This window comes from Macrosteles quadrilineatus, unplaced genomic scaffold, assembly GCF_028750875.1.
Source record: "Macrosteles quadrilineatus isolate MER2022 unplaced genomic scaffold, UCM_ALF_1.0 Scaffold_4__1_contigs__length_99947679, whole genome shotgun sequence".
NCBI lineage: Eukaryota > Metazoa > Arthropoda > Insecta > Hemiptera > Cicadellidae > Macrosteles > Macrosteles quadrilineatus.
In genome coordinates this window covers 33,301,947-33,323,870 of record NW_026542597.1, presented here as the reverse complement: position 1 = coordinate 33,323,870, position 21,924 = coordinate 33,301,947, and the positions used below count along the sequence as shown (strand labels likewise).

Below are 21,924 nucleotides of genomic sequence, written 5' to 3'. Positions count from 1 at the left end.
AAATACTGTGGTTGTTGTAATAGGGGTCAGCCTAATTGGTGTAAAAGTATACGGCCAAACTTAAAGAACGACTTGTGTTAAAATAAAATAGTCACAAGGTAAATACATAAACATTTCTCGTAATTTACAGTTACGGTACATTATGTATTAAAAGATGATTGTTGAAAATAGAATACCATAAACACTGTGACGTCAGAGGACAATGAAGCAGAAAGAGAGAGATAAAGAGATAAACAACACAAGAAGACAAAGAACGACAGATGGCACGACAGTCGCTGAAAGCTTCTGTTCTTAACTTAATAAATTACTGCTTAAAGTAAATAGATCGTCTCTTCTAAACGTACTTCACTTGCATAGGCTTCGCTCGACAAATACAGTTGGGATTTAGTAGTTTGAACACTTTACTGTAAAGAATGTGTACGACGTTTAGTAATAACATATCGTGGAAGTTAAAAATATCAAAATGTTCTTACTCACATATATTACATAGCAAACCTTGTCTTACGATGAGACCTATGGTAATAGCTTATTCCCAACAATAGGAATTCGCTTAGTGCGAATTATTATCACATCAATAAAACCTTTTAAATAGGTTAGTTAAATTATTATCTAAGAATAAAACACGATACAATAGTTTATTGATATTGAAACGTTTTACTCCTTATTGTAATACAAGCATACCCAAGTGTAAATTCAGGAAATGCTATATATTTAACATGAAACACAATGCAGTGATGTCGAGCCAAAGTGTATTGTGTAATGTATTTCATTGTGTACAGAGAGGTAGTGCGCCCGCTGTGATTCATGTAGCTACGCTGTTTACCTTCAAAAATATGGCATATTTATTATTTTGAATTTCAACTTTCCAATTCAGTTGTACAATTGTTAGATCATATGTTGTGCTCAAACTTTGAATTCTGACAAGGTCCAAAATTTTTACCCACTTTGCGATATGGACGGGCATTTTATTGGGACACTAGCCGAAGCGAAATGTTCAGAACAATGTGAGTGTAAACCAATATACACAAATGCTAAAGTTTCAATCTTCTGAGATTTTTAACGCATACTACAGCTGAGAGTGTTTGATTTAGTTTAACTTATTACTAAAAAATTTAAAAATAAAACAATTACTGTTTTATATACTTAAACCATCTTATCGTAATTTTATTATTAAATTGGAAGTCTATTGTGTAGCTCTGCACTAAGACAATGTCACTATATTAATATTATTAGCTGAGATCGGTCTATGTCCAATCACTGTACTGGCATGTTACCTCAATCAATTATCAATTATCAATTATTTAAGATGGGGACGCCACTATGTGCGTATTTTAACCCAAATATGAGTCAATAGATTATAATATCATCTATAGATCCATATCTGTAATCAATGAAGCTCAGATATGTTATACAAGTTAATTGAAACTGAAAGTTTCTTTTTGAATTCATTTTGTCAAGGAATTGTATGAACATATTGGTAAATTAACTAACCAAACAATTAAACTGAAATGGATTTTTTATACCAGAAAATACATTCTATCCGTTGAATAAATGTAAACTAATATTAAAATCAAATATTAGTTATACTATACATAGTCCGTTCACAAAAACTGTAAAGAACATATTTTCTCCCTATTTGTTTAATACGAACATAATATAAATCAATATATACAAAGTGTTTTAATATGCAACGAACCAACCTTCCAGTTTTGCTTCGTTTAACAACTTAGAAACCAGTAACCACCTCATTCCGATTATTTCTATTCTAAATCTTACAAAACACTTGAAATATGTATTCTTTTTCTTTATAGAGATAGTGTATCAATATAAAAATTGTACTTTGTGAATCACATTAAAACGTACCTATGCGAAATAGAGAAGATCTTTACTTACACATGATGGCGACGGAGACTTTGCTTGTACCTTTGACACAAGTTATTGACTATGAATATTATAATAAATTAATACATTTACAATGACTTTCTCTAATCATTTACATGTCATTCTGTGCTCTTCCGATAAACAGAAAGTCACTACTCACCAGTTCCCGAGACAAATCAGTGTATTATGAAGGATAAAATATGCTCACCAATATCTTTGATGACTGAAATTCAATAATTTTCGTGGCTTTATAAACACCTTAACCTAGTTAGTCAACTATCTGAACATAAATATCACTCAATTCTACAACTACTCTCAGGCCAGTAGCGATCATATTGGTAATTGGTAATTGTATAATTGTATAAAATGAAAAGAAGGATTCACACTTTTGCTATGAATGTAGTGAGCTGGTCCAGTAGAAGCATAGATTAAACATACTCCCTAAGATCTACTTAGGGAGTATGTTTAATCTATGGTAGAAGAGAGCGAGACTTCAGTCCTGGAAGTCCCATATTCAAATCCCACCAATCACAAATGGTTTTTATAGTGATAATGCCTTAACCACCTAGCCTAAGGTTTTGTAAAAATAAATTCGTGCTAGAGCCTAGTTAAAACAGTTTATAACAGGACAGTAGTCATAAATAAATTTAGCTACAGTAAAATTAAATGTTAGGCAATATTTACATTACTAAAACTAACTATTTAATGTTTAGCTATCATTCATTTATATTTAACATTTTGAGTTAAACATGTCAAAACATCTGATTTTTTGTTGCTATTTAACTCTTTTCTATTCTAATCACTTTCTTTCAATTGACATCAACATCCACTGACGCCCTTTTTTCGCAATATGACTATATGAAGTATAGCAATATGCAATATGCTATAGCAATATGAGCATATATGAGTATAGGGACTTTGTAAAACAAATGTATATTTTGTATTAATTATTACATACATGTCATAGACCTAGTATCAGTTGCATTTACTTTAGACGTGGCGTCATAAGCGTAAAATTTTGGTGTAAAAAATTCTGCATTTCTGGGCATATTAGACATGCATACATTGAACAGCACAGGGCGTAAATAACTACCTTGAGGAACGCCTCGCAACTTGCAAAGCGGATCTGACCTTCCACTCCGGATTTTGGTAACCTGCAGTCGGGACTCCAAAGAGGACCTGAGCCAACGAACAACCTTTTACTGCAACTGGGGATATTCATTTTAGCCACTAGAATATAGACAATCATTGAATAGCCACTGATAGATAATCATTATCAATAGTTTCAAATGAGGCATAATCTAGAATATCTAATATGCAATAGTCAGTGCAATAAGTACTGTGGTTTTCTCTAGACACTGATTGTGGCTTAACCATTACAGTACGAGTTATTATAATAATTTAGAAATATAGGAATTGGTATGGTTTCAATTGTATGGTAGATATTCCCATAATTTTTTTATTGCAGGCGACGCAGAGAGGCTGAATGGTTTTTGGCGAAGCATCCCAATAAGTATTCATAAAGTATCAATAATTTAAAACATCACTTTTGCTGCTTTAACAGTACAGCGGATTGGGATTTACTAGAGTTATGTCTTCCGTTACTGAACTTTATGACGTTTTTGTGGCCAAGTTAACTCCTTTATGACAACTTTGGCTACTAAAATGGTAGTTATAAGTTTATCATCAAATATAGCAATAAACTATTTAAGAGTTATTACGGTGCTATATGAAATTGATACTCCTAAAATTAAGGTAAATTGTTTTAACGTAATCATAAATTTACTAATACTCAGTTTGAAATATAATATACAACTTAACACTAATTCGTTATTATGGATATTAGTAAACTTGATTAACTAATTACCTACAAATTTTGTTTTAAATGAATAGAGGAGTTCTGATCCATCTATAGTAATCTTCTAGAGGTTATTTCAGTAAAAAAAAACAAATTTTTGCATTATTTGAAACTGTATATTTTATTTCACATATTGTTACTGTTGAATTTGTAAGTAACACTATAATTTTAGAAATTCAATGACCCTTTAATATTTTTGACATCAATATACCACAAGACAGAGGGGACGAAGAAAAACAAGGGAAAGAACAAACAGATTTCACAACAATCGCCAGACGGTGCTTCTTGTTTTAATTTCTTTTAAACTATCTCATATAATATTTTCTAATATTTATTTAGATGGTCAGGAAAGCAAATAATTTAGGGCATTCACTTTTCGTTAGCATGTATATTACGTCATGTGTCGTTTTGCTAATGTAAAAGGAACCTTACAATTTTTTTTCTTAAACAGTAAACTATATAATTAATTTGATAAATTATCACCAATAGCTAAATACGTATTAACTCCCTATTATTGAGCATTTCAGTTATAAGCTTAAGAAAAATCATAACACAACCTACGTACGATACATCCAAAATTGCATTCAATTTGTTTATTTATTTTTTTTAAACGTAGCAAAGATTAACAGCACAGACTTGTGTATTGCGGACAAGCCGGATGGGAGGAATTATGAGATTCAATGGAACATCTTAATGATAAACATTCATAATCATCCTTGATGCTCTGTCTATTGTCTTCTTCAATATTATTGTACAAGCGCAGTAAAACACCCACACTATATCCGAGAGAAATATTATGATCTGTATAAAGTATGTAAAAAGTGAGATTTGGCGATTATTTATTTGAAGAAAAAACTAATCAATAAGGAAAATGTCTAAATATTTTATACAAAAAAATCCAGACGATATTCTGCAAATTTTACATGGTTAAATGTATTGTAGTGATATATTTGTTTGTACTAAATGACAAGGCAATTAAAATTACAAATAATCGTCTTATTTTATTTCATCTTTGACTAGATATATAACTAAACATTCCCTACTATGTTATAGATGTAACCAGTTGTTAAATAAATAAAAAACGTGTTTCTGAACCAATAACAGTGTGCGTCTTAGAAAATTGCTGATTTTAGTTGAATATTCCTACTAACCAATCAAACTGATGGTACAACATATTGTCAGCTTTAGTATATTTTATGCTGCATCAACTATCTTAGTAACAAATATCCCCGTCACAGCAAAACTGCAAATTAAGTGAATTTCAACTTGCCTGATGAAATTTTTCCTAAACAGTTTTCATAAATAAGACATATATTCCCTATTTAAAAAACATTAGATTTCACGAGTGCTTAGGATTGCTGCTATGTAGAAAGTGCTATGAGGGGGGGGGGGGTAAAAAATGTGTGTGTTTTAATAAATCAGTACAAATACCGCTAATTAATAATGTTATGGTATGTAAATGAAATCAGGTGTTGCAGATGTCAATTATTACCTATAGTTGGTAACGAGTATTTGTCACTGAATATGTGAACTGTATGTTTAATGGTGAATGCAGCATCATAGCCACTAAACCATAAATGATGACCGCACAATAATGAGACCAAGACCATAAAGCTTTTATGGACCATATTATACATCATGTCAACCCCTACTACGTCAACGATAAATCGTTCCTTGTTATAAATAGACCAAAAAGAAACCAATGTTAATGCAAATGTGAAGCATGTTTGTTGATATGTTTACAAAACTTTCATTTTTAGAATTGATTAGACCTAAACACTTTATTTATTTGGAATGAAATAATTAGTTTAAATTGTAAGGATGTTCTGTATATGTCACTAAGAACAACCCTAACTATATTTTTTAGATGTGCAGGTGATTGAGCTCGCCTTTGTCGATCATTTGTAGGCCTACATTTGTATAAACTGGCTATTTACAACTCTATTTTTTATGCTAAGTACTGGAAATAAAATAGCTACTAGGTACGTAATGCAATAGGTTATAAAATCTCCGGAACGGTTTAATATATTTTTCACTACACTAAGGTATTTTTACCCATTTTACAAACGTTTATTGGAGGCCAAAAGCTACGTATTCCTGTCTATGCCAGCCGTCATCGTCATTTTGGGGACCGAGCAGGTTTTTACATCTTTACGGCCAAAAGTCAGCTGTTCACTTACTTTCTTAAAACATTAGTGCATATTAAATACACAATCAGTATCCGTAGAATTGAAGTAGACTTGTTTTATTTTGACCGCTGCCTAGCAACTACAAATTCTTATTTTTGGTGGTTCCTCAAATGTCTTCCCATAACCTTAAGTTGTAGTCATGTTGACTGTTAGTGTGCATTATTATAGTGGTGAATTGTGGTAATAAGGGCGTAGTTTGGTGTAAAATAGCATTCGTACCACGGATCGAAATGGTTATGCAGTTCGTCTCATAAAAATCCACTTTTTAAGGTAACTGTTTATTTATCGCAGTGGGGATTGCCCACGAGAAGTAGGTGGACAATCTTAAATGTAAGTATAGGTTGATTATGGACATTAAATTAAAGGCCTAAAATTTTAGAAAATAAAGCCACGAACCTCAAATGGTTGACTATCCAAAATTACGGCGTTTTAATATGTGTTTTCAAATATTTTAGAAATGTTTATTTACTATTCCAGCAGTATCGACAGTTTTTTTTTCTTTTTTTACCGTTTCTATTTTACCCTTTTCATTCTACCAATTGACATGAGTAGGGTTGTTTAGGGGACTTAAAGAGGGGAGTAAGGAGCCTGCGCCTGCGCCTGCGGCGGCACCTGCGGCCGCACCTCCCCCCCCCTTGCACCTCCCCCCCCCTTGCACCTCCCCCCCCTTGCACCTCCCCCCCCCCTTGCACCTCCCCCCCCTTGCACCTCCCCCTCCCCCTTGCACCTCCCCCCTGCACCTCCCCCCCCTTGCACTTCCCCCCTCCCCCCTGCACCTACCCCTCCCCCTTTCATTCGGTTGTTTTCATTCGGTTGTTTTCATTCGGTTGTTTTCATTCGGTTGTTTTCATTCGGTTGTTTTCATTCGGTTGTTTTCATTCGGTTGTTTTCATTCGGTAGTTTCATTCGGTAGTTTGCACATCCCCCCCCAACCTCCTCACCACTGCACCTCCCCCTCACCCTGCACCTCCCCCTCACCCTGCACCTCCCCCTCCCCCTGCACCTCCCCCTCCCACTGCACCTCCCCCTCCCCTTGCACCTCCCCCTTCCCCTGCACATCCCCCTCCCCCCTGCACATCCCCCTCCCCCTGCACATCCCCCCCCCCCGCCCCTGGTCATCCTACACCTCCGGATGTGCTAGACCTCCCACGGAGAGAGGTGTAGTCGGCAGTCCCTTTGATCTTTCGATACAATGGGAAGCAATAAACGGCGGCGCTCCCTTTGATCCTAGGATACAAAGAAATCCACTTAACGGGTGATTGACAGATCCATTAGTTGAGTTTCTAAAAGCTTTTAGTAAGGCCATTACATTTGACGAAGGTGAGCAAATCGTGACAAGCATCTAAAAAGCTTTGTTTAGTCCACTTACAAAGGATAACCTCCTGGAACGTTCCGTCGATTGATGCCGACAAAGAAACACGTGTTGTTTACCACTGGATCTTTCTTTATTCTTAGTTTAAAATTCCTGGAAGTTTCCATTCCAATACACCGTACCTGCCAGTGCATGACACTGCGACGTAGAAGATTCGTCTTTGTGCGTCACGTCCCTACAGCGGACCCTCAGTTATGGTTTGGTGTTCAGTGTGATAGGTTGTGTGTTCGAGCAGCAGCTACAAGTATTGCATCACTGTTTGTGCACATTGGATTATTGTGATTAAAAGCCGTAAGTACTCGAAATAATATTTATATAGTGAGTGTGTGATAGTATTATTATAAATTTTTTGAACTCTTAACAGATGTAATAGACGAGTTTTACATAGATTATATATAATATATATAATATTATTCATTCATTCATTTAACTTAAAACTAAATTAAATTCGTTTAACAATTTTTTTTTCTTTTCTTAGGAGTCTTTTTCATTATCTACCAAACATTGAGTTAAAGACATAACTTTAGTTTCCTATACATTTATTTTTTAAACGATTCTTTTAATAATGTTTTTCAAAATTTACCATATATATAGGAATTCATTGTATTTATTTTTATAACGATTCTTGTAATAATGTCTCTTAAATTATACCATAAATATTGGAATTAATTTTTTTTTCATTCTATTACATTTAGGAGTCTCTATTATATTGTTCGAACGAAGCTTTGTAACCAATGTTAGATAGAGAGGTTCTTTTTATGAATGATTAAATACTAGCCCACAGGTGAGTGGGAGTAGCATAGTGTGTGTAATGTTAGTGTAGTCTATCTGACACAATAGTACAACTTAGTGGTGACTGTACACTAAATTAACAAACCTAAAAAAAATATATATATTTATCTACCTTATTCAGTTACAATTAATAAATATTTATTTTAATTTTTTAAAATTTTTTTTTATTATTATTTAAATATGTAATGGCAGTTCAGGATAATCTCAGGTCAGATATTAGACACACACGTGATTTTAGTTCACTTTTTACAATTAACTAACTAAATATTTATTTATGTAATTGGTTAATGTGCTCATGATATTGTCGCAGATGGAGGGCTATTCCTTTGGAGGTCCACCACCAGCGGCGGCGGCGGGGCTGGGTCCGAACGTGTGTCCTGTGTGTCGTCGGGAATTCTCACGGCGGGATAATGTCACCCAGCATTTGCGCACGGTCCACCAGCGGATGGTGCGACACACGTGCGACTGGTGCGGCGTTTCGTTTTCCCGTCGGAGTGATCTCCGACGGCACTATGCTAGGGTGCACGAATCTGGCCGAGCTTTGCATCCACCACCATCGCAGTCATCACAGCATCTATATTCTCAGCAGCAGACTCGCCCACGACGGTTTGAGACGCCGAAGAATAGCAAAAACGATGACGACGACGACAACGACAAAGTCAACAACGTCTTGAGGATCGAAGAGGTCTTCGACGTTAATGACAACGACGATTATAGCCTGATGATGGAACCAATCGTCGAATTACCGGAAGGTTTGTTTACTGTACAATTATTAATTAGATAACAATAAAAAAAAAATCATTACTATTTAATATTTTCACATCAAGGAAGATGAATAAAAAAAAATCCACTGTGTTCAATAAAATGTAAATATTTATGTAATAATGAAGAAGAAGATTCATTTTATTGAATGGAATAGGGATCATTTGTTGAGAATAAATAATATTATACAAATTTACATCGGAATTCATAGATTGTACATTTAATTTTTTATCAGAGAGAGAGAGAGAGAAATGGCTACCATCCTTATTCTATTTCATTAAATTTAATAAATTATGTCACCTTGACAAAAATTATCATTTGCTTGCAGAGAGCCGTTCTGATACCCTTACCATGCAAGAGGAGAACATGACGGCTGGCCAATTATTGCGATTTGACAACGAGTTGCCTGTCAGCTTCGACGGCGATGATGTTGGCCACAACTCGCCATCCATTCCGGATATTATTGGTATGTAGTATTAATATTAATTTTTACAATTTTTACGTCAAGAATAGGATATGATTGAAAAATTTATTTACCATCAATTAATATTGAGATATTTGAGTTATTATTATGCATTAAAAAAAAAACTACATAAGAAAAAAAACCCATTAAGATGAATCAAAATCAAGATGGACCGAAAATGGAATAAATTTTAATAATTATTACATTCACATGCATATCGAATGATTGATATAGATATCAAACTACTTTCAATATCAACATCAATTACAAGAAGTATAACTTTTTATTTTATTCTAATCAAATTGTTTTCTTTTATTTGTTTATCATAGATCTGACAACTTCGGCTTCGACATTGCCACAGCCAGAACCAGCAGAGCAACAGCAGCAGCCACCGCAGCAGCAGCAGCAGCCACCGCAGCAGCAGCAGCAGCCACCGCAGCAGCAGGAGCAGCCACCGCAGCAGCAGGAGCAGCCACCACAGCAGCAGCAGCAGCATCTCTGGCGTCCGTGGCAACAGCAGCAGCAGCAGCAGCATTTGGATCAACAGCGTCAGCCAACATCCCCACCCCCACAGCCATCACCACGTAACCCAACAGTGAGTTTCAATTGTACGGACTGTGGTCTTTCCTTCACAAGAAGATTTAACCTGAATCGACATAGGGAGACCAATTGTCCAGTAGTGATTGCGACCACATCATCATCATTATTATCACCACTACGGAGATTCCAGTGTCCTAAGTGTGATAGAGTATTCAAAACGCATTACCATTTGAACAGACATTCCCGCTTCCACTGCGTTGCTGAGAAAGTGCGGATATGGGGCACTGTGGATTCTCCAGCATCACCACCTCCATCTGCTGGTCCTTCGGTCAGCAACAATAACTCAAACGATAATAGTATTCAATATGGAGGTGGTGATGGTAACGACTTAAACACTAGTAGTAGTAGTAGTAGTAGTAGTATTAGGGACAATGATGATGATGATGAACCGTCAGAAATTCCGACAAACATTTCACCAGATGACTTTGAGGAAGTCGAGACGGCGTTTCTTGGGCGTCTGAAGACGTATCGCCTACGTAACGAAGCGCCCTCTTGGCTTACTATCCCAGAATTTCTGACGACTTTGTTTGATCAGGTAGTTACGCTTATGCACCGCATATTAGAACACGTGACTGCCATCAAGACTAACCTGTGGCTGGACTGTGAATTTACCAACGTTCACGACCAAACGTGTCGACGCGCTTTCAAAACCAAGAACGTCACCGTCTTCCGGTCCACTGACATTGAAGACCTGTGCGGTCAGTTGTTTCAGAAGTTAGTGGATGAAAAGGAGACGTGTGAAATGAAGGGCTCGGGCTGGACCTTCGGGAGGATAATCGATATGGAAATCCGAATAAATGTTTATCGTCCTCTCGGAGGCAGTTCATACGTTCCATTGCCCCAGTGCGTCGCCGCAAAAAGAGCCGTGATCAACGTCCGGAATGATCGGGATCAAAAATGTTTTATGTACGCTATTCTATCTAAATTCATTCAAAATTCGTTTAATCGTCAGTTAGACGCCACGGACTTTCCACCTGAGTTCCGTGCGCGAATAAATTTAGATTTCACAAAAATCACTTTCCCTGTACAATTTGAACAGATCCCGACATTCGAGAAGAGGAATGCTGGTGTAAGCGTGAACGTGTACGGATTGGATCGGGTCCGGACTACACGGAGAGATGGTCAATTTACAACAAAGTATGAATACATCGTATATCCACTCCGTGTAGTAGACCGAGAACTCGATAACCATTTCGACCTATTGTACCTGACAGATGACAATTCTACTCATTACGCATTCATTGCTGACTTCGAGAGGTTGGTCCGGAGTCAGATTACCAGACATCGTGAACGACTCTTTGTCTGCAAGCGCTGTTTCGCTCATTTTGACAACAGACCGACAGTCGACGGTAAACGGGGTGAGCAGCGACTTGCAGAACACAAGAAGTATTGTTTAGACCACGCGCCATTGCGCACAGATCTGGCTCCGAAGAAACATATCAAATTTGATAGGTACGAGCGTACACAGCGACAAAGATTCACTATCTATGCTGACTTCGAGTGTGCGCTCGTACCATACGATCGAGAAGACAACCGACCTCTCACAGATCCACCAACCGTTCCCCCTCCGGATGAAGATCCAGCAACACAGCGAGGGGGAAAGCCACATCACCATCATCACAAGAACAATAGACCGGATTCTGAACATGTCAGGACAAGGAAGGTTCACAGACCGTACGCGTACGCTTACTACGTTCGTGATAGCCACAGGTTAGGAGCCGATCAAGAGGACCACGGTAACACGTTTTCGGAACTTCGTCTGTATAGGAGTGAGAATGCTGCGCATCATTTCATGCAATCTATCAAGAAAGACGTCCGGCGTATAAAAGATGTTTTGTACAAAACACGCCGGACCGAACCACGATTAGATGCGCAGCAAGAAGCGGAGTTTCGTGCCGCCACCAGATGTCACATCTGTAAGAAACCATTCGTCGATGACGGTGACGGCCGAAACGATCCGAAAGTTCGTGATCACCAACACTCACCCCCCTACACGTTTCGAGGTGCAGCTCATCGGTCTTGCAATTTAAAATTCAAGGAGCAAGACACGATACATTGCTACTTCCACAATTTGAGTAACTACGACGCTCATTTTGTGGTAAGGGAGCTGGCCATAGACGGAGGTGACGTAAACGTACTCGCCAATACAGAAGAAAAATACATATCTTTTAGCAAACGATTCGTACATGACGGTGCGAATCGTCACAACCGACTCACACTCCGATTTGTAGACTCTTATAGATTTTTGTCCCGAGCCTTGTCAAATTTAGTTTCCCTAATGCCAATAGAAAATCTTCGAATCACCAAATCATTTTTCCCTAACGATGCTGACTTTGCACTTGTACATCGCAAAGGAGGTTTCCCATACGAGTACGTAACGTCACTCTCGGTATTGGACGAAAACGTGTTACCTCCACCGGAATCCTTCAGAGACAGCCTACGCAAGGAGGACGTAAAAGAAGAGGATTACGCTCACGCCCGACGCGTATGGTCACATTTTAATTGCAACACCCTCGGAGACTACGCCGACTTGTATTTGAAAACAGACGTGTTGCTGTTGGCGGACGTCTTCGAGGGTTTTCGGGACCAGTGTCTGGAACACTACGACCTCGATCCAGCCCACTGGTTGACCTTACCGTCGTACGCTTGGGACGTGATGCTCTTTAAAACTGACGTGACCCTGGATACCCTACAGGACGTAGATATGTACCTGTTCTTCGAGAAAGGGATCCGGGGTGGCTTGACCCAGTGCGCAACCCGACACGCTGTCGCCAATAATAAATATACCAAAGCTACCACCGTCAACAATCCTTCAACATCAGCAGGTGGTAGCAGGAGCAGCAACAACAAGAGGCGATTGGAAGATGGCGTCAGCCGAGACGGTCGGTTCGCACCTGCGACTAGTGTTAGTGCCGTAGATAACATCAACAACAACAATAGCAATAACAGCGAATATGGAGATTATATTATGTACTACGACGCTAACAACCTATACGGATGGGCCATGTCCCAGTCGCTCCCGTACAAAGATTTCGAGTGGCTGTCGCGTCAGGAAATAGACGATTTGGTCATCGAGGACATACCGACAGACGGAGATGTAGGCTACGTCTTGGAGGTGGATTTGGAGTATCCACGAGACCCTCGACTCCATGACAAACACCGAGACCTACCGTTCTGTCCGGAACTGCGTAAAGCACCTCGAGACCAATTGCCATATACGGATGACGTCCTCCGAACATACAGCGTAGGCAAATCTGCAAAACTAATGGTCACCCTGTTTGATAAAGACGCATACGTAATCCATTATCGAGCACTTCAGCAGGCGATGGACAACGGATTGCGTGTGCGTCGGATACATCGTGTTCTGCGCTTCAAGCAGCGAAAGTGGCTACAACCGTACGTGGCGATGAATACCAGTCTAAGGCAGCAGGCCAAGAACAAGTTTGAGGTAGAATTATTTAAGCTTATGGTCAACGCTGTCTATGGTATGAGCCTCCAGAATGTAAGAAAACATATCAACATCAAATTGGCTACAAACCCAAAGACGTACACCAAGTACGTGGCCAAGTCTAATTTCAGTGACCGGACGTGGTACAACAAAGACTTGGCCCTACTACACATGAATAAAGTCCGCGTCATCTTGGACAAGCCGGTGTACGCGGGTATGTGCATTCTGGACCACAGTAAGACGTGGATGTACGGATTCCACTACCGTCTGCAAGAGCGGTATGGAATAGATCGGCTCAGACTTCTCTACATTGACACTGACGGGCTGATCTATTTAATCCGTACCGTAGACGTGTACGAGGACATGGTGAATCACCTGGACGACTTCGACACCAGCAACTATCCCCGGGACCATATCTGCTACGATCCGACCAACGCCCGGGTCCTGGGGAAATTCAAGGACGAAGCCAACGGGGTGATCATTAGTGAATTCATCGGCCTGATGGCGAAACTGTACTGCTTCATGTTCCTGCGGACCGGTAGCAGCGAAGACGGTGTCGGCGACGATACACCACCTGTGAAACGAGCCAAGGGGGTGAATCGCGCCGTAGTGGCCAAAGGCCTGACTGTAGACGATTACAGACGATGTCTACAAGAACAGCGGGTCTTATACACGGATAACGATCGATTTCAGACACGGCACCACATAATATACTCCGTTGTGGTGTCAAAACGATCGATGGCGCCGTACGATGACAAACGTTATATCGAAGAGGACGGCGTCAATACGTTACCGTGGGGCCACTATAGAATTCCAGCGCACCGGGCAATGCTATCGGCTCCAGAAGACTGCAACGGGAACGCCAGTAGATGCCACCGTCGGCGCAACATTGTATCGTCACCGTCAGCGACAATGGATGCGGGCGATAACGACGTTGACATCGAAGAAGTAGATTGAAGCAGTTCAACAATAACATCAACATAGTGCGCGTGTTTGCGGTGCATAAGCCTCGGATCGTCGTCGTGGTGGTGATGGCAAAGACAATTGACGGACAAATACTAGTAAAATGTATAACAAAATACCAAATATTTATTAATAATAAATAGTAATTTATTTAGGGAATCAATTTTTAATAAGTCAATTTTTTTCAACTATGATATTTAATTTAGAATCAAATTATTTCAACTGTAACATTACTGTAATTGTAAAAATGAAAAAAAAAACAAATTAATCAATATATACTTATTTATATTATGGTCATAATTGTGAATTGTACAGAAACTATTTTGAAAATATATTCACTCACTTGTTCTTGTTTTGATTTATATAGAGTCATGATGGAAAATAAAAAGACCAACATTGTTTTCAAAATACACTTGTGTTTTTATTTTTTCCAATCTTTACTTATTCTAATGTACATTAGATAACTATATTATTATTTTTATTCAAATTTAAATTAGCTTTTTATACAATCCAAATAGAAATAAAAGACAGGTAAGTAAAATCAGTGGTAAAACATGTCGAAGAGTCTTCGAACCAGAACATCGTTGTTAACAGCGTTGCTGGGTGTGACGAAGGAAGTGGCATCACCGTCAAACAGCTGTATGAAATCATTCATCGTCATGTCGTACATTATGCGACAGTACAGGTAAGTCAGACAGTAGTGACCGCACACGGAAGTGTCGTAGCGTTGGAGTTGGTATTTATTGGATATGTAACGACGTGAATTGCGTCTTAAAAACTGTTGGTATTCAGCCAGATACGGTTGACGGCCGAAACTGTCGAAATATTCTATATGCGTAGCGTCACTGTCCATTTAGAAGGTTACCCAATGTTCACCACTCTCCGTGTGTGGCATGGTGTTCACCACTATGGCCGTCGAAGGCTCGATACGTGTCGGTAGCCGGTCTGATGCGTACACTCCGATGTGCGTGATTCTATCTCTTGGTAATTGGTACAAATATCTTTTGATGTCAGTACTGTTCATTGTGTCACGTCTTCTTCTTCTTCTTCGTCTTCTTCGGGAATAGTATTGAGACTGGCGTTGCTACTGATCGATGTAGTCGTCACTGTCATCGATGCTTGTGTTATAAGTGACAGTGGTGGTGATGGTGACGGCGACGGCCCTCCTGTCGTTGACGATATATCATCGTACAATGGGCAGCAGTGTGTCGTTTTCGCCTCTTCAGCGGTGAGTAGTAGCCAGCCACGTAACAGAGTACAGTTTGAGAGCGAGCAACGGTGTTGTACGGTTTTGTGTCGACCACATCGCAACACGTTGGCGGACAGTAGATTGCCAATCGAAGCAAGTGAACCACAGCCAATATCGCACAAATCCACCACAGTTGTAATATTGTCACTCCATCTATTGTACTTGTTGTTGTTCACGTCTGTGATTAGATTCTTGATAATGTATTCTTTCTTTTCCACTCCCTTAACATATACGATGCTGCGACGCGAGAGGCAAGTGCGCAATTTATCGATCAACACGGAGTATGACACGTCACCGCGATTCCAGTCGAGTCCGTGACAATGTTTGGTCAACCAATAGGACTCTCTGAGTTTATCCGCAGTCAACGCGTCACGATCGAACGGCGCACGTGCGATGTGATGTAATAACAATGTGCCAGTCGACATGTCAACTACACTGGCTTCTTTCACTATGAAATCGTTGTTGTTGTCCTTGAAACACTGTAGGTCCAAAACCACAGCTGTGCAATCACTGTGCCTACATTGCTGCTGCTGCTGCTGCTTCTGTCGGTGCGACGGAGCTTGAAGGTAACAACGATCCATCACGATCAAAGGTCAGTGCGATACTGAGCTATGCGGTGGGGGTTGGTTCTTGTATTTAGCCGCTGAAATCCACGGACACGTTGCGATGTCGGTCCACTTCGATTACATTGTCCATTTCGGCGTACACTATACAGTTGATGGACGAGGCCAACGCTTCTTTGAATTGCAGTTCGATGCGCAAATTACCGTTTCGTACCAGATTCCAGTGACTCGATTCGCCGGCCGACATGTCCGGCGTCAGGTCGAACGCCATCAGACAGTAGCCGTTCGGATAAGCCGATCTGCCGATCTCGTTGCCCTTGTCGGCGAACTGTATACCGGTGCCGGTGAACAGCGTGTGATAGGCGAGTGCGTAGAGTTTCGAGTCTCCCGTGAAGGCCGGTGTCAACGCCTTGCATGGCACTTGTTCACCGTCGATGTACAGAGCGAAATAGTTCAAATTGAAGTGTTGAAAATTAAACGGGTTTTTCTTGAAATCACCGTTGAACGCCACATTATCCACCAGTCCCACGATTATGCGTTTCGGCAACTGACCGAGAAACACACTGTCCAATGTCTTGCCCAGAATACCACTCGGTAGCGTGATGGATTTCACGTCCACACGTGTGATTGGATACTTGGCCGTACCACTTTCCAGCGTCTTGCTGTGCGCCACCAACACGCCGGGATTGATCTTACAACGACGCACAAACAGATTGGCCTCTCGAATGTGCACCTTGTAGTTCGTTGCTGTTTTCGACATTATGGCAAATGAGTTTCTCGATCTGACGAGACGCAATCGCATTTCCACACCATTCAACATAAACTTGGCTTGATTGCACAAATCTAGATGTAAATTTCCCACCATATCGATGTACGTGCTCTTCTTCACGAAGTCGCGTCGTTTCACTAGTCCTGCGTTGTTTGCCTCGCAATCGTCCATTTTGTCGGCTATGTCTTCGTAGAACATTGTGCTGGTGAGATGTGACTTTTTTGCGCTACCGCCATAGTTCAGTAGATTTTCCAAATAGGCGCGATAAGCGTAAGTGTTGTTTTGTGGTGACACCAGTTTGTGATTGATGTACAGATCCACTTGACTGAACAGCGAATGGAGCCAATTGTTAACAGGACCCATCTCTTCGACTAACGCCTCTTCCACTTTTGTGCCGTCATCTTTCACTATTGTCGCTTCGATGTGCAACAGAGATTGCGTCAAGTCCGTGTATTCTTCTCCGTTAGCCGGTATGACAAACTCTATCGGCGAATCGTCTGTCAAAGACGAGATCGGCTTGTACTGAATCCATTTGCCGTTCTCTATACTAGTCTGAGTAGGTGGTAAAGAGAATAAATCCAATTCGGTTTTAACGCATTCACACGATTTCTGATGAATGAATGACATTTTCTTTTCTTTTCTTCTTCTTGTTGTAGGAAAATATAGTCTAATTGAATATATCGTCTATCGGCGGTATTCCTCTTGCTACTCTTCTTTTAGTAGATCTATTCCTCCTGTTTCTACTCTTCTTATTGACGCTTTTAACTTTGCTGCTGCTGGCGCCGGAACGTCGAGGTAGTCTTTTTGTTGTAGGTTTACGCTTTTTCTGTCCCTTATTGATAACAGGTCTTTTCATACTCTTCCTCCTCCTCCTTCTTTGTTTTGTTGTTGCAGCGGTGGACGTCCTTACTCTGAGAAGTGTCGCTAACGACTGCGGTGTGACGCGATGGACACGTCTTTTCTTATATGTGACGGCACGACCACCTCCACTCAATACGCGTTCCAATTTGTCATCGGCTCTGCGTTTCAACGAGCCGGTGAATTCTTTGAGGCGTGTGGCGGCCGCGTACCTCGGATGTTGTGTACCACCAGCGGACACTATGTCGCCGAGGAAACCAACACCTGAACGCAAAGCCACTTTGCCCATGGCGGTTGCACCAGACTTTAGTAACGGCACTACAGACCGCATGAGTCCACTGAGGAAACTGCCGATGCCATGACCGCGCTGGTACGGTGCACCTCTGTACACGGACGATACACCGTTACCCGACTGTTGTAACTGTCGCCGGTAGTATGCCAAATACGGATCGTTCGTATTCATCGTGGTTGTTGCTGCTGCTGCTGCTGTTGCTACTACTGTTGCTGCCACTGATGTTTATGCTGTTGCTGTCGTCTTCGTTGATGTTGTCGCCGTCGTATTCGCCGTCGTATTCGCCGTCGTATTCGCCGTCGTATTCGCCGTCGTAATCGCCGTCGTATTCGCCGTCGTATTCGCCGTCGTATTCGCCGTCGTATTCACTGTTGTCGTCGTTTTAGTTGTCGTCGTCGTTTTCGCCGTCGACGCCGTTTACGTTGCTGCTGCTCGTATATTTATGCCAGCGTGAGCGATCTGCGCAGGTGTAGTTTCATGCACGTAGTCCCAAAGTGGAATGGCAGATGATCGCCTGTGCTGCCCCTTAAGTCAATTTCCACGTTCTCAAATGTGCTCTTGATGACGGGCACGTAATGCGGATCGGTGAAATGCACGGTCTTGTGCGCGCCGTACATGTAGTTTGTCGTATCGATGTTGACGATCTTTAATAACGGTGCCACCGTGTCACCCACCAACTGAGGCTCCACCAAATCACAATACACATACATGTCACCCGGCAGTCCGGCTTGTATGTTGGCCGGCAGTTTGGCTTTCTTGTTGGTCTTCATGTCCGTCTCGACAGGATCAAACCCCAACTGCAGCGCGAGACCGGTGCTCAATTCCATTTGTACTACGTGACTGCGAATCGCTATTTCCACCACTTTGGTGTTTTCATCGTACATGAAAGTGGCGTAAAACCTCAAGCGTTCCATGGCATTCAACACTTGTATCAACTCGGTGATATCGCTATAGTTGCCAGGCTCCACTTTGAGAATGTCCACTTTGACTTTATTGGTTTTGTCAGCACCGCCAGTGGCTATAGCGCTGCGATCTTCATGGTAGATAAATATCTTCGCATCATCGCTCACCGTCAGAAATGAACAGGGGTAATGCGCTTCAACTAGAGCCACTTCCCATTCACCATCCGTCAGATGGATAGACGTAGGTAGTTGAGTTATATAATCAGCCACTGTGTTGTTCGGATAGTAATTCATTGAACTGTTACTGGGCAAGGTCAAATAGAACTGATTATGTTTACTCATTGTCACTGATACGCGGTTGTTAACCTTTATAATTGTTTCACTTCTGACGCCGGTATCCAAGAGTTGAACTCGTCGCCGTAACCTTTCCACTTGACGAGATAACGCTTACTGCGGCCACTGCCTTTAGTGTCCAATATTTTATCGATATCGTACAGTCGGTCTGGCGGCACGGTGACTTTTTGCAATTCTTCTTCGTAGAAACGACCAATCAACGGTGATCCGTTCAAATCGTGCAACACGTACAACGGTAACGGATGATGACCGTACTCGCGGTCCACCACGAACACTTCTTTAATCCAGTTCGTCTCGTATCCTTTGGCAAAAATATTTTTTTCCTTTGCAATACGTACCGTATCGCCCGCCACAAATTTTGCCTTTCTACGCTTAGGTAATTTAGTCTTGATGCCGCTGCCACTACTGTACATGTGTCGCCACACTCGATATACGAGTTTCTTATCTTCTTTTTTCACATCAATCGGACGTACACCTCTGCCGTCAGCAGTAGTACCCAGACTGCTGTGCGCACTGTGATTGTAGGCGTTCACCAGTTGTTGTAGCACATCGATGTAACGGTATGTGTTTTTATACGTAAGATAACGCCACATGCGTGATTTCAAAGTGCGGTTCACACGTTCCACGACCGCCGCTTTCACGTCAGGGTTCTGTGTTGTAACATATCTAACGTCGTATTTTCTGAACAACTGTTTTACCTTGACGCCGGTGAACTCAGTTCCCTTGTCCGTCTGTAGACAGTGCGGTACCGTGACAGAGGATTTTTTAAATATTTTCTCGAATGCGTCGACCACTTCTTTGCCGCTTTTTGTTTTCAACGCTATCACGTAAAGTCGTTTACTGAACACATCTATCACTGTCAGCAGATAGTTGATTCCATCGTTGAACGAGCTCAGACCGCGCATATAATTCAAATCCGCTTGCCACAGTTCGTCAGGACCGAATACCACGTAACGGTTGCGGGCGAATCGTTGACGCACCGGTCTGTGCAACGTGTAAGTGTCTTGTGTCCGTAACCAGTCCAGCACTGTTTGCCGTTTTGTCCTCTTCTTCTTCTTAACTTTTCCCTCCTTCTCGCGTATCGCATGTAATAGACGTGTGACACCACCGTATGATGCAGGATCTTCGGGATTGTAGTACACTCGTTTCATGATTTATCCGCACTACGGCGAAAACGGTTCCCACCTGTCCAACGGCGATTGTAATTGATCTCTATCAAGCTGTCGTTGTCTTCGATGAGCCGCCAACGAGGGTAATGGTGACGTAGGGGATAACGTACGCTGCTGATTGTAAGCCGAACGTAAACGATCGCGCATAGGTGTTCTCGGAGTCGATGATGTGATCGAACTACTCGCCACAGCCGACGTTGCGTCACCACGTAACGATCTGTATCCCGCACCCAGATACTGTAATGCTGTAGAATTGTTGATATACTCCTTGGGCACATTCATGTCGCGTAACGCGTTCATGACTTCGTACCACCCGGCGGGCATGTAATCCACCATACGTACTCTCACTATGCAGTGTAATATGTCCACGATATTTGAATCGGGAATTTTTTCATTTCGCACATACACCGCAAAGTTCTTATCCCAATTTATCACACTACCTTCGCGGACGATAAATCGTAACAGATTACGCACGTCCGGCTTGTACGATTTGGAAAACGTGTCCACAATCTCCTCCATTGTACCGGGTGGTGGCGACGCTGTTGCTGCTTGCAGTAATGATGATGATGATGACGATGCTGTCTCCATGATCGGTATATTGATCGGTTGTCTATTGACGGAGGCAAAATGTAAAAATCTCTGCAGCACCTGTTGATACTGTTTCCATTTTTCATAATAGCTCAAAGTTTTATCCATCAATATACGATGCATTTCGTTATCGATACTATCACTGCTGTCACCACCGAATCGACGTGACGATGATGACGCTTTCCTATTATCCACGTTGCTTTTGTTGTTTGTGGTATTGATATCACTGTTTTTTAACCGTTCGATTAACTCTTGCGGTACAACAACCATTTTCTTAGCGTACTCCATCATTGTGTTATTACTGTATTATTACGTAATCGATTTATGAAGTACGGCTTGTAGTACGGTGCTCAACAGTATTGGTAGTAGGAATCCACCTCCTTTTTGTACTAGATACTTGCGTTTCTTGGCCCAACTCTCACCTCGTTTCACCAATCGCCTGAGAGTTGATTTATACTTTTTCAATTGTCTTTTGCGTTTATCGGACACCGCTACGTTACCACGCAACAGGTTGTATGCACACTCGCACACTGATCGTATACGACTGAGGTCACACACTTTTAACAGCGCTTTACGTTCCTTCGGTGTAGCGTGCACCAGTGCCGTCAGTAGAGCTGCGTCTTTCCTCACACACTGCGACATGACGACTGATACCGATCCGCTATAGACGTTTTCTATTTATTGTGATCGCTGACATTGCTTGTTTTCGGCAGGTACACATAATTAATCGGATCGTCCGGAAAGATAGTCGAACGAATGCGCATCTCATCCGGTGTGGACTGTTTCAAGTCTATTAATAGATACGCATGCGGATCACGTGTAGCTTCCGCATATGCTTCCTCTATAAATTTT

General features: G+C 41.2%; 2 protein-coding genes across 2 annotated transcripts; both read right to left on the bottom strand.

Moving 5' to 3' along the window:
* Positions 1-16,213: 16,213 nt before the first annotated feature.
* On the bottom strand, positions 16,214-17,536 carry LOC128992835 (uncharacterized protein F54H12.2-like). Its single transcript, XM_054416579.1, has one exon. It carries the CDS (start codon positions 17,534-17,536, stop codon positions 16,214-16,216), a length of 1,323 nt encoding a protein of 440 aa, XP_054272554.1.
* Positions 17,537-19,329: 1,793 nt separating this feature from the next.
* On the bottom strand, positions 19,330-20,466 carry LOC128992834 (uncharacterized). Its single transcript, XM_054416578.1, has one exon. It carries the CDS (start codon positions 20,464-20,466, stop codon positions 19,330-19,332), a length of 1,137 nt encoding a protein of 378 aa, XP_054272553.1.
* Between the last annotated feature and the right edge of the window lie 1,458 nt (positions 20,467-21,924).